This window comes from Lynx rufus, unplaced genomic scaffold (assembly GCF_022079265.1).
Source record: "Lynx rufus isolate CCGP_SWC_20201006 ecotype Redwood Valley unplaced genomic scaffold, mLynRuf1.p SCAF_8, whole genome shotgun sequence".
Taxonomy (NCBI): Eukaryota; Metazoa; Chordata; class Mammalia; order Carnivora; family Felidae; genus Lynx; species Lynx rufus.
In genome coordinates this window covers 66,231,152-66,244,873 of record NW_025814896.1, presented here as the reverse complement: position 1 = coordinate 66,244,873, position 13,722 = coordinate 66,231,152, and the positions used below count along the sequence as shown (strand labels likewise).

General features: G+C 49.9%; 1 protein-coding gene across 1 annotated transcript in view; it reads right to left on the bottom strand.

The window, feature by feature from the left end:
- The window catches only part of EPAS1 (endothelial PAS domain protein 1), an 82,903-nt gene that overhangs the window by 20,331 nt on the left and 48,850 nt on the right, over positions 1-13,722 (bottom strand). The window contains exons 3-6 of the mRNA XM_047069026.1: positions 6,043-6,194; positions 5,537-5,621; positions 1,985-2,103; positions 1,685-1,890 (exon numbers count right to left, since the gene is read on the bottom strand). Of these exons, the coding sequence (XP_046924982.1) occupies positions 1,685-1,890; positions 1,985-2,103; positions 5,537-5,621; positions 6,043-6,194 (562 nt within the window). The remainder of the gene's footprint in view (positions 1-1,684; positions 1,891-1,984; positions 2,104-5,536; positions 5,622-6,042; positions 6,195-13,722) is intronic.

The window sequence follows — 13,722 nt, the reverse complement described above, 5'->3', positions numbered from 1 at the left end:
TAGAAGCACTATCACCCTCCACACTCTGAGTCACAAAGCCCTAAATCACAGGTTCCTTCAAGCCAATATCGACTCTGCCTGTAAGCCCTGAGCCAGACTAAGCAGCCGGCACCAGGGATCTCTCTCTGCTCTGTGTCCATTCCCTCCTCGACCACTGTTAGGCCAATTCCTGCTACGTGTGTCCCCTCTTCTTTTATCCAAAGCAAAGCTGCTTTCAGGAAATGACCTGAGACCCATTCAAATAAGGTAACGAAAGGAGGACAACCTCAGATTACTCTTTCCAGAGGATTTTTTTCTTCACTTTAACAAGGATCAAAGTCTTAAGCTTAAAAAATCCCTGTCTTCTATTAACTAGAGATGCTGAGTTATTTTCTTGGACTGTAGGGCTTTCCCAGAGCTTGTGGGCTCACATGAGGAATGGCTTCACTCACAGGGGCTACATGCAGCTTGCAGAGTCCCAGGCACAACAGCGGCTGCTCCGGGCTGTATGGCTAAGGCATCCAGAGCACCACCCCATCCTGGAGCCAGACATGTGGGCCACGTAGTGGGAATTCCCATGTCATCTGGAGCGTCTACGTTATAGATCTGTGTCTTCTGCCAAGAATGTTCCTTTGAATGCAAAGGCTTCATCTGACGGATGACCCCTTACACACAACATGGATTTCTCCAATGCCTGCCTTTGGGACAACCTTTATCTCCAATCTTCATCCCGATCACAATAATGACACTATTAACCACGGTAATCAACGTCGACTGTGTCAGAGTTCTAGGACAAAAGTCTTCATATGTGCATTTTCTCCCTATGAGGTTAGAGTACTTCTTACTAGAGAATTAACTGCTGCCTGGGTCCTGGTGCCATGGTGGTCAGAACAGGGGGCCAGGAATGACTCAAGGACCCTTTCACAAAAGTCCTTCAATTGTGCCTCGAGTGGAGACCAATTCTAAGAAGGGATATATGCAGTCTTAAGCACTCTTTCAACAACTTACAATAAAGAACAATTTAGCATGAGAATAACAGCTCACACTGAACATTTCCTATTGGACTTGAACCCGGGGCCATCCCGCCAGAGCCAACACTCTGAAGCACGTCACTCTCCTGTAGGAGAGCTGCCAGGGGGGCCTGGTTTGGGGGGTTAGAGTCTAGCTTAGCTTCCTTCATCAAAAAGTCTTTGAAATTAGCCTGGACAGTAGCTGGGATGGAGGTGACACAGCAGGAACAAAGGCTGAGGGAAGAGCTCATTAATGGAAGAGAACAGGTGGAAGGCTTGCAGCCATGGGGCAGTTTCAGACCCCGAAGCTCCTGGCTGGTCTCTGAATTGGGAGTGCTGATGGGGATCTCTAGACCCTGGTCTCCTGGGAATGAGACTCCTGGAAATTTGCTCAGGAGCCTGACACATATGTGGAGGACTATGTACACACTCAACAAGGACAACGGGGCCACAGAGCAGAATGGCTCTGCCTTCGGCCCCTGACATCGCATCAACGGGGAACCACCAAATAGGGTACCCAGAGCCCCTCAGCCGCACTGATGGGATGAAACAGTGACACACACCCACGGACTTGTACCCGGCAATGCAACGTTCCCACCCCAGACCCACACCTTTCCCACAGGCACAGCCACACACGCACGCCCGTGCAGGTGAGACACAGCCCTGCCACGGCACACGCGCTCCGGGGCCCCCACCTGTCGTCACAGTAGGTGAACTTCATGTCCATGCTGTGGCGGCTCAGGAAGGTCTTGCTGTCCAGGGGGATGTCCATGTGGGATGGGTGCTGGATGGGTTCGCACATGATGATGAGGCAGGAGAGCAGGGGCTCCTTGAAGCTGCACAGACTACTGTGAGGGGGGCAGCTGTTGTAGACCTTCACCTGGCCGGTGCAGTGCAAGACCTGGAGACCAGCCACGGGGGGATCAGCTGCGGGGCCAGCGGCACACACGGGGGTCGGGGTGGGGGACTCCAGCCCAGGCCTGCTGTCATCCTACCTTCCAGGTGGCTGACTTGAGGTTGACGGTCCGGCCTCTGTTGGTGACGGTGCACTTCATCCTCATGAAGAAGTCCCGCTCTGTGGACATGTCTTTGCCTTTCTTCCCAAAACCAGAGCCTGGATGGGGGCGAGCAGAGGGACCCGGATGACTTTTAGTTTCATGCTTATATTCAGAAGAGGGGCCCTGATGCAGTTTTTCTGGGCAATGTATTGTGCGTGCTTCCCGAGGATCTGCTCCCTTAGCACCTGTGGCCTGCCATGAACGCTCAGTACCATATTGGCCCACGGACTAACGTTGTCTCATCTCCGGCTGGTCTCTCCACCTGGAGTAGAAGCTCCTGAAGGCTGTTCCACTGTTTTGTTTCCCACTGCACCTAGTACATAGTCAGTGCTCACTTCAGGGTTGCGAGGCAAGGGGTGACCAGTAGCCATGATCTTGGCATGCCTCTCCTGGGTCAGGCCCATGTCCCCTAGAAGGAATTCCAAAGGACGGTCTGGGCGAGACCCAGTCTCCTCAAAGGGATAAACCTCTCAGATTAGAAATGTCCCTCAGACACCCCCGTTTTTTCCTCATCCCTGGCCCTCAGTAATTTGATCCCTCCAGGGCCCTATTTTCAACCTGCAGTAGCTGCATTCAGGATACCAAGCCATCAGCTTTCTCCCTAAAGCGACATGTGTCAGGACTGGTCCAAGCCTCCTGGGTTTAGTGAGCAAGTTCACTTTGAAGATGAACTCAACACGGATCATATCCTTTCTCAGCCAGAATTAAATAAATCGCCACGACAAACACCACAGCCTCCTTTCTGATAGTCTTCAGATGCCTGCCCACTCAGAACTTTTCCCACTTTCCACAGAACAGTGATGAATGTGGTGAGTGCCAGCTGAGTCCCCGTTGTCAGTGCCTAAATTCTGCCTCCACCACCACCACCCCTCGGACCTTCCTGGGTGCACTCCTGCTTCCCTGCCCAGCATCACAGAACAATCCAGAGCCTTTTTTTCCCCAAATAGTCACAGCCCTCCATAAACCTCTAGAGGGCCATGATATATCGGACTGATGTATCCTCAAAGGGCTGTATCAAATGAATTTTGGCATCTCTGAATCTATCTTAAACTTCCCTAGGAGCTGTTTAGCCCATGAAATAAGAGAACAAAAGTGAATCTCTTTTTTTTTTTTTTTTAAGAGAGAACATTCCTTCAACACGATTATAAAATCATCTCTCCCAAAACTTAACAATGGTCCCTACAATTTTCATTTTCATCAGTGGGGTCTACATATCATGAGATATTCTTCTATCCTGGGGCCTGGATCCACTAGTAGGACCAGTTCAGGTGCTGTTGATAAGTGGACTGGAGGGACTCATTTGTGGCTGTGGCATAGGTTACTATTGTGGCCTCCTAACTTTGCTAACCTCTAGATTTTCCCCATTCTGCCATTTATTTAATCTTTCTAAACATAGCTCCAATAAGATTACCCCACCCCTGCTCAAAAACTTTCAAAAGCTCCCCTCTGATTACAGGATAAAGTTCGAGGCCCTCTACCTGGCCTTCAAAGCCTTCCACAATCTGCCTCATGGCCTTATCTCCTTCTCGGTGTTCACACTAACCCTTTGCTTCCAGATTGTGAGTCCACGCAGGCCGGCACCTTCAATGAGGATTTGCTGATTCATACGGTTTGATCCCAAGTCCTTGACACATGGACCAAGCGACCTAAAGTTCTACTCAGATAAATAGAGTAGAATCATGCTATGAATCATGGTACTTGTGAGCAGAAGGTCCCACCTAGACTTTGCCTGGTCCAATGCCATCAGTCTGAAAAAGCAGAGGCTCTGAGGAACAGAGCAATGGAGTGGCCTGGCTCAGGTCTCACGGTCAGACTGAGACCAGGGCAGTGGCTGAGCTCCGACTGAGAACCTAAGGGCTGTAGAGTTTCTGGAGTCCAGAACAAGAGACTTTTCCATTTTCCCAGGCTCCCAACACCTGCCTTAGAAAGAGATTCAGAAAGTCTGGTAGCCCCTTCCTCAGAGAAGCAGACAAGATCTTTCAGCAGCACAGATAAGGCACTGAACGGCCTGTGGAGTGCTCTCCAGCCTGTGCACTCTAGGAGCCAGGTGGCCCGAGGCCCTCAGGTGGGAGAGCGTAGGGGCTGGGTGAGAACTTTAGCAGGGGAGGGGGTTATAATTCCACACTTTGCGGGCTCCGACTGTAGCAAGGGTGAAGGTGGGCCTGTGAAGCACCTGTTTCTGCAGTGTGTGCAGGAACAGAAGCCCAACCCTGCAGGCTTGGTGCCACTGCCTCTGTCATTCAGGCTGGCCAAGCACACACCCCATGGCCGTGACAGGTAAGAGATGTTACAGGGGATGGACAGCCATGGGCACAATCTGCCCAGGACAGTGATGGAATCTCTGATTCAGAAGGGACCTGGAAAGTCACTGAGCCCTGCTTCCGCTCAAAGCTTCTTCTTGAAGCTTCTCAAGTCTTCTTCTCAAGTCTTCTTCTTGACAATATCTTCATTTGTGCCTGTGCCTGGAGGTCCCCAGCTCTGACCGTCCTTGCAAAGTGATTTCAGCTTATGTGGGCCCTTCCATCCACTGGTATGTGCTGGATACCCCCCATAGGTAGGGATACAATATATGAGAGCTTTTCAATCTCTTCTCCATCAAAAACTACCTGTTGTGCGTCTTATCACCCGGGGACCAGATTCATTCCTTATCTAGTCTTCAAAGTTGGCCCCCATGAGCCATGCCTCCTGATATCCATGGCCTTGTGTACTCACCTCCCACCCTGAGCAGGGCTGGCTTATAACTCCCTCTAATAACAGAATGGGGCAGGGTGATGCAGTGCCAGTTTCAGGGCTAAGCCTTTGGAAACTCTGGCAGCTTCCGCTTTTGTACTTTGGGAGCCCTGAGCTGCTGTGTCAGAAGTCTGGAGAGGGAGGGGCTCTGAGACTCCACAGAGTGAGAGAGAGGTCCAGCACTGCCAGCAGCCCAGCAGAATCCCAGCCTCAGCTATTGCTCACAAGGTCCCAGACATGTGGGGGAGCCATCCTGGTCATTCCACTTAGTCCAGCCCCCAGACAACAGTAACCCAGCTGATGTCATGTGGAGCAAAAGAACTAGTCACAGAACCCACAGAATATGACAGGTAATAAAATGATCGTTTAAGCCACAATGCACTGTGTGGTTTGTTACACAACAGGTAAAAGCAATAGGTTCCACGAACATCTGCGCACAGACGAGTGTACTGGTTTGGGTGGCCCCATTTGGCAGAGGCACTGGCCTCACAGGTGGTGAAACCTGCTGGAGACAATATCCTAACCTAAAGGACTGCCTTACTAGCATAGCATCAGGTGCCATGAAGGGCCGGCCAGACACAGTTCTGAGTACCATGTCCCTCCCGTGCCCTCCATCTCATGCTGGATATTTTAGGGATGCCAGTTTTTTTCTGGATAATGACCATGATCTATCAGCCCTACATTCGTAGACAGAGGGAATACAGATCCCCTCCCAAGTGATGTAAGAAGGAATGAAACACAGAGTGAAGAATACTTTACCATTTTTGAGACTCAGGTTCTCACGAATCTCCTCGTGGTCACAGGGATGAGTGAAGTCAAAGATACTGTGTCCTGTTAGCTCCACCTGTTTCAAAAACAAGGTTGGGCTTCATTACTCCTAATGCTGAAGAAGAGGTCTCCAAGAGACATTTGAGCCACCTTCCAGGTCAGGAGACAGAGAGTAGGCTGAATTGGGTCTTCCCATATTCCAGTCTGGCTTCCCACAGACACGTGGACATAATACATAAAAGACTGCCATTGATGACAGAGAATTGATTCACAGGGTTGGTCTGTTAATCTAGTCAGTAGAACTGTCCATCAGCAAGGTCAAACTCAACACCAGGGCCTGGGAGTGTGCTCCTGAGGCTTGTAGCCTGAGATCAGAGAGAGTGGGGGAGGGCACAGGCAGGGAGAAGTCAGGATGGATGTGACCAGAACCTTCCACTCATTTCTACCCCCAAATGCAAACATCTTCCCTTTTTGAAAGAGCCAGAGGAGGGTGTCACCTGTGTGAGTCCCATGAACTTGCTGATGTTTTCCGATAGAAAGATCATGTCGCCATCTTGGGTCACCACGGCAATGAAACCCTCCAACGCTTTCAGGTACAAGTTGTCCATCTGTTGGTTAGCCTCAGCTTCAGACTCATTTTCAGAGCAAACTGGAAAGAGAGGGTGGGGGGGGGGTTGGGTGGCTTACACGAATGTGGTCCTAAAACAGATGTGACTGGCACAAACGAACACCAGCCAGGGATGGCTCAAAGGCATTAGGTGGACTTTTCTGGAACTCACACTGTCAACCATCTAAGTGTCACCACATGCCTAAAAAGTGGGTATTTGATAAGCACTACACAGAGGACACCCTGATGGGGCTCTGCAGGAGTGTGGCTGTAGTGGCAGCATACTTGAAGGACCAGGGGTAACGGTGGCAGCAGGCGTCATAGATATGATGGCAGTCACAGTGGTACTAGAAACCGTAACCTTCACCACTAACGCACACTGAGCAATGACTATATGTATTAGGTACTGCACTGAATATACTGTCTTATCTTTACAACGCCTGTGACGTAGGTACTATTCTTTGTCTCACCTTACAGACGAGGCTTAGAGAGACGTAGTCAGTCATTTGCCCTAGGTTATAAGGACTGTGGTTAGTGGGCTCAGGCAGCTGAATTCAACAGCTACACTTCTAACAATTTATAGGCCTTGGAGTCAAATAAATGCAGGTTCCATTCCTCCCATTAGGCTATGACTTTGGCTAACACCTTCTCTGAATATCAGTCTCCTCATCAGCCAAATGGAAAGAATAATTTCCATCTTTTGAGTAGCAAGGATTAAATGAGTGTCTACAATGCCTAAAACACCACCTATCATTGTGATTTCCCCCCTCTTCTGCTCCCTCTAGGATAATGCCGCTTCCCCCAAATTGCTCAAAGCCTAGATAGGGGACGTGTAGCACACGATGGTACAAATCTAAGTAAGAATGCAGGAGCAACAGAACTGGGTGACCAAAGACGAATATAGACAGTAAGTGCTCAAGGGTTCAGGGGAAGAGGGGGTCACTTTGTGGTGGTCAGAGACAACTGTTCCAAAAAAGGGCATTTGAGGCAGCTCATAAAAAACAGGGATTCACTCTGTTAGGTGAAAGAACTTTCTGGGCCCGGTAGAGGTGGGCAGATACTGGGCAAACATGGAGGTGGTACGGCCTGGAGCAAGCTCCCACCCGGGGACCGAGGAGACACTGCTGAGGGGAGCCCAGCATCCTGGAGCGGTGGCATCGCAGAGCACTGCTCTAGGGGGAATCACCTGGCAATGGTACTCTGAATGGTTTGGAGACAGACTGTGAAGACCAGAGGTGCAGAGATCACACAAGGAGGCCACGAATCAGGTTGCAGAAGTAGTCACTAGGGGCAACCCGGGGAAGAGCCCACCCCACGGAAGAGCCCACCCCACAACCACCACTCTGAGTAGCGCCAGCTTTTCAAGTGCACCCCTGCTGCCTGCGGAACAGCAGATGAGATGTAGGCTCAGCTCTTGTCCCAAACAAAGCTCTCAGGCCCTGGGCCCTTGGCTGTTGTCCTCGGACCAAGGACTTTCTTTTGGCCCTGCTTCTCCTATCTCATCATTGAACTCCAAACATACATGTACTTACAAAAATTTGTATTCATCCAGTACAAACGTTAGGCCACGTAGACCTCCTTTAACTTAACAGAACAAGGGGGTTAGAGAGTAATTTGTCCCTTATAAAAAGTGAATACTCACTTAACTAAAAGGAGTCTTCCAACACGAGGCTGTTCTGGGGAATGTGAAATGCAGTTAGATTTATGGCGCACTTGGCAAGGAACGCATGGATACTGTGACATGAGGTCCAAGGCCCTCTCCATGAGGGCACTGGATTTATTTAGTTTTCTTTTCCCTGGAGCCCCTAAATTTAAGCTCTGGGCTATATGCTGTCATTCCTCAAGAACAAATCCAAATTAGGAGATGTTTCTACCAAGGGGCTTCGGTGGCACCCCTGGAGACCAGCCACCTTCAGGACATGGGACCAGCACACGTGCCCGAGGCACCAAGAGAGCAGGCAGTCCAGGGCCAGGCTAGCAGCCTTTGAAGCTAAGGGCTGGGCTGCAGACAATAGTAGCCTGGTGGCTTCCCTTCTGTTTTGCGAAAATGGTGAAAACAACGAGAGAAATTCTTTCCCCTTCACACCCTAGCCAGCCTCTGGGAGGGGAGACCATCTGGGGACAGCCTGGTGCCACACACATACCCACACTCGATCCCTGCGTTGGGTTTCTGCCCACCAACTAGTCAGCTGAACTAATGATAATGAGCCAAAGTTCTAGGTATGGATGCCGTTACTGCTAATGTTGCGGTTCCAGTCAACAGCCATATTTAACCTGGGGCTTTAGGAGAGATGGTGATAGAACTCAGTACTTTCAAAGTTGAGCGTGCACCAGAGTCCCCTGCAGGGCTTGCTAAAGCCAAGGATTCGGGGGCCCAGACTACTACATAACTCAAAGCAAAAATGTGAGACCTCTCGTTGAAAACTTAAGCCATGTCCAGGGCCCCTCTCAATGTGCCTTGGGGGACCACACAGGGCACACACTCATGAAGCCGGCCTTGGATGGTCCTTTCCCCAGGGTTCCTGATTCAGTAGGGCTCAGGTGGGGCTGAGAATATGCTTTTGTCACAAGTTCCCAGGTAATGTAGACTTGCTGGACCTACGGCTACAGGTTGAGAATCACTGCCTTAACTCAAGGTCCTACGAGTGACCCTTAGTGCTGGGAAAATCAAACTGTTTTGGCAGGTGGTGACCTATTTTGGGGATGGGTGAGGAGAGGTTTCCAGCACCATTAAATCACACCAGATAGGTGACTACCCTCTCCAGACAGCAAAGGCCAGCTCTGTGATTCCTGGCCTATTGAGACAATTTTTTTCTCCTCAATTTCTTTGATCTCAGTGGCAACACTGACATCAAAATCTGGTGTAATCCCAAGACAGCTCTATTTGGGTTAGCTAGGCCCAGAGGAAATAGTTCTGCTTAAAATTTCCTGTTTTTAACAGTTCCAACCTAGCCAAACTGGTTTCTATCCATGCCTAGTACACTTGCTTCCAGGAGGTGGTGAATTGGCTGTAGCAGCTGGCCAGCCGGCCTCTGGGAGGAAGGCAAAGGGGCACTCAGGGACCACGAATGGAAATAAAACATCTTGGGACTGAAGTCACAATGGCTGCAGGGCCAGGAAGCCAGCAGGCCGGCCCCGAGGGACCCCTGGGACAAGCTGGCCTCTTGCCTTTGTGGCACTATTTGCTCCAGCACCTGCTTTTCCTCCTAGGGGATTCTGAAGGAACCTGGCCAGCTCACTGTCAGCTTGGAGCTGAGGCTGAAAACTGCAGGGCTCAAGGCAGACCTTCACCCTACGGGCCAGGGGTACGCGTATATCACTCTCCGCTATCACATCCCTACTATGTGTCTGCCCTGTGCTAGGCACTAGGCAGGAAATCAGGACATCTGTAAAGAAGTGTCACTATGTACTCAATCCTGTCCTAGGGAGAATCAGGGATACTGAAAGGTGTAAGAGCAATCTTTTTTTTTTTTTTTTTAATTTATTGAGAGAGACCGTGTGCACACATGCACATGAGTGAGTGGGGGAGGGGCAGAGAAAGAGGAGAGAGAGAATCCCAAGCAGGTTCCGTGCTGGCAGCCCAGAGCCCAACACGGGGCTCGATCCCACAAAACATGAAATCATTCTGAGCTGAAATCAAGAGTCAGACACTTAACTGACTGAGCCACCCAGGTGCCCTTAAAAGCAATCTTTTTGCTGAGGGAATCTACAGATGGGTGGGGAGGACAAAGATAAACTACCATAAGGTTTCACGACGATCCAGAAGAAATCTTCGGTGCTAAATAAAGAGGAGCCCACCAGTAGATGCTCAAGAAGCCCCCAAAGGGGTCTTTAAGTCACCTTGGGTTCGGTCTCAGTTACTCGCTTCCCAGGACCCTTCAGGGTCTGACCCCCAGAAGAGAGAGGAGGGTCATCAGAATCAGAGGCAATCTGCTGAGGCGACGCATGCTCAGCGTGGGGAGCACAACAAGATTCTTTAATGCTAAAAATAGCCCCAGTAAACAGGCTTTGATGACGACTCCCCACAGCCAGGATATGCGCGGGCTGAGGTTTCGGAGCACTTTTTCCGGAGCACCGCTCATTTCCTTCAGGCAGCACCACCCATGTGGGGCGGGACCCCATGGGCAGCAGGAGCTGGGCATCTGGGGTGAGCGGGCAGGGTGGCAGGGCAGACATTCCTGACCAGGTCTCTGAGACCAGACTGTTACAAGGTACTGTCAGTCAGGACGCATTTTTATTCCACCAGGGTCATCTTCCCTCTTTATTTCCTACCCTGAAAAGTTCCAGGACTGCTCTGACCATTCTAAAACCATGCTGACGTGATCTTCCCGGTTCACATGTGCTCGGCAGTCACCATTTAGTTATTATTACAGGGGCTTTCTTTTTCAATCCAATTCCTCCCCTCCAACTTTCCCAGGCCCATAGACCCACCACTGCCATCACCAGGTAGTGGGCCTGGGCTATCCTTACATCTTGGGCAGAAGGCACTGTGTTTTACCTGATCTTGCTGGCCTCCCAATGGGCCTTAAACATCCACCACGTGAGATTCATTCCTTTGTTCTTTACATAGCTTATTATCCTATCTTACGTCTTTGTAGTACCCTTCGTAAGACGCACAGGGCCGGGGTCACCAAATACCTTTTTACCAGACTTTTTTGGTTTAAGTTAAGGGAGTGATCTGAACAAGGTCAGTATCTCTAGAAGAGATTGTGTATTAGCTGCTTTTAGCCATTTACATCTCGGCATGAATCAGCTTCTCAGCTCCTCTCCAAACAGGACAGACAAAAGGCTCGAAGTAGAAGGTGAGTGGGGCAAGACATGAATCAATCGATTCATTCATGCCAATGAATTGATAATAAACCTAACATGTCTCTTTTGAAACCTTGCTACATAATGACCTCTAGCAATCGTGTAAAATCAATTTGATTTCACCTCGTATGAGTGTGGGAAGCCAAAAGTCAATTTTACGGTGGAAAGCCAATTTTGCATATTTGCTGCTGTTTGACGCCCCCCGAATGCAGGAGCAACCCTCATTTGGTCACGGTTTGCGGGGCTCATCTTGAAAGAGGATTTCAGACAATCAAGCGGTACTTCCACTGATGTTCCCGTCAGAGTGTGTTCTGTTCTCGGCCCAGCGTGGAAGCTAATATCATAAAGCTATTGTTTCAGTTTGTTTCCTGTGATATGGATCTCATTCGGCCGTCCTGACTCCCAGGCTGAATTTCTCAGCACTGAGGTTTTCCTCTCCAACATTCCCACACAGAACAGCCTACTGTGAAAATCAAAGGGAAGCATGTTACTAAGTAAAGCAGAAACTTTTCTAAAGCAAAACCTGGTCTTTTTTAGCCTTTTGAACTCTGAGCTAGGCAACTGGCTATTTCCTATTTTAAAGTGAGCCAACACAAGTGCTCACCTTTGTTAAAAAGGCTTCAATAATGAATCTGTGGTTTGTTTTGACTTGGAAAACCCTGGCTGTTCGGCATTTTGATAGGCGTTGCTGGAAGGTGGGTATAAGAGGACAGTAAGAGTTTCTGCCGGGTCTCCGTCTATGCGATTTCTCCAGAAGCCTATACTTAGTCTAAATCCATTTGCTTCTTCGTAATGACTTTTATTTCTAAGCTGTAACTCGTGAAGAACCTCCTATGTGGCAGCAGAGAGGATAGGGCTTTTCTATCCACTTAGATCAATCCTCAGATAGCACTGCAAAAGAACTCCTGTCGTCCCACTCGTACAGATGAGAAAGGAAAGTTCAAAGGCAGTGAAGAGATTCTCACAAACTTGTAAAGAAGGCTCCAGGGTGGGTCTGTGTGCCCACAAGTCCCATTCTCCTTTTTACTGTATGGCATGTTTTGAAAAAGCAAAATGTGATTTAAAAAAAAAAAATCCTGTCTCACATGCAATTCCTGAAGATGATTTCAACAACTGGTCTAAAGAATGTGCAGCTGGAGCCTGGAAGAGAAGGCAGAGAAAGGGGATGTTGAAAAGCCATCCACTGCCTCCTCCCCATCGTGGGTAATGCATGTTTTATGAGAACTGCTCTGTCAAGGACAGCAGGACCCGACGGCCAAATGTAGACACTTCTTATCATTTTCCGTCATTTCTTTCCTCAGGATGGAGAGGACCAGAGCTGACGTGCTGAGGGCTCTGGTCCATCTGGGGCCAAGACCAGCCAGAGGGCAGGCAGTTTGTGTCCACAACTTGCAACAGCTCCCGAGCGGGATGTGTGCGGTCTCGCCGTGGTCCCGTCTCCCAGGGGGTGGCTGGCACACGGAGGCTCATGCCAGCACACAGGCAGGCAGATGTGCTCAGGGGACCCAGCCTCTGGTTCACAGCTTTCACCGAGCCAACCTCTGAACCACTGAGAAGAATGATTGTATGTGGGGGAGCATGGAAATCAAAGCTGTCTATCAGAAGAAAGAACAGAAACAACTCACTGAATGTGTGAGGGCCATCGCTGCACCCCCTGCTCAGGGCTGGCCCCCAGGTGCTTCTGCTCAACCTTGGTTCTCCCACCAAGGAAGAACCTGTCCCCCACACCTAGCCCTCATCAACATCTTTGCCTGACCAGGTTTGCACAATGCTCCTGCCCTCCCATGTCTGTCCTTCTCACAAAGACAGACTCCAAAGGACTCGCATAGCAGGTGCAGATTCACCAAGTGCTAAGCATGTGGCTCTGAGCAACCGTTTTTGTACCTCACTTCTTCTCATCATTCTACAAGTTCTATGACGTTCTACAAGTCCAAATTCAATCAGAGAGCTGTCCCAGGATGAATACAGTATTCCTTTCGGGGTCTCTGGTGGTGGTGGGACGGGGCTTGCGGTGGAAGGAAGCAATAATTTACCCAAAGAAATTAATGTCTAAGAGTAGGATTTCAAGGCATCATAACAGGGAAGTTGAGGAGATGCTTCTGGGTGTGGAGGAAGCGTCTGTCTGGTCATTAAATCCTCCAGTGCAGACTCTTTGTGTGTGTAAAGATGATTCCAATGGTACCAGACACTGCCCTCACCTGTCCAGAAAGAGAAGCCTCTTTAAAAAAAAGAGGTACACACTTGCCCTCTGATGGTGTCTCCCGGCCACTGTCCCCTCTCTCACTAGCATCTGTGACAAAACTGCCATTCCTTGGCATTGTTTCTTTGTAAGTATTTATAGAGCATGTCTTTGCCCTTGGTTCTCCCCCCTCCTGTCTACTCTTTTCGGAGACTCTTTAGATTTGCAGGACAGGTTAGCCCTCCGACCCTTGGACCCACTGAGCTGTCATCCTATTTTCTGAAGGTCTTTCTTTCCCCATATCCTTCCTGTGCTTCAGGCCCAGAATAGCACATGCTGGTCTGGCCTCCCTGCCTCGCGCTGGATTCCCTCTGCTCTGGGTTTCCTTCCCAGAATAGCCACTTCATAACAGGATGGCAGAGTCAACCAGCTCCCAGGCACCAGGCTCACTCAGGAAAACTGAAAGCCAGCCACAAAAGAACCTTCCCCTGCCCGCCTCCCTGCCGCTCACCGGCTGGGACGCTGCCCACCCGTGGCGCCTCAGCCGCCGCGTGGGGAAAGGTGCTACCTGCTGCCCAGTTT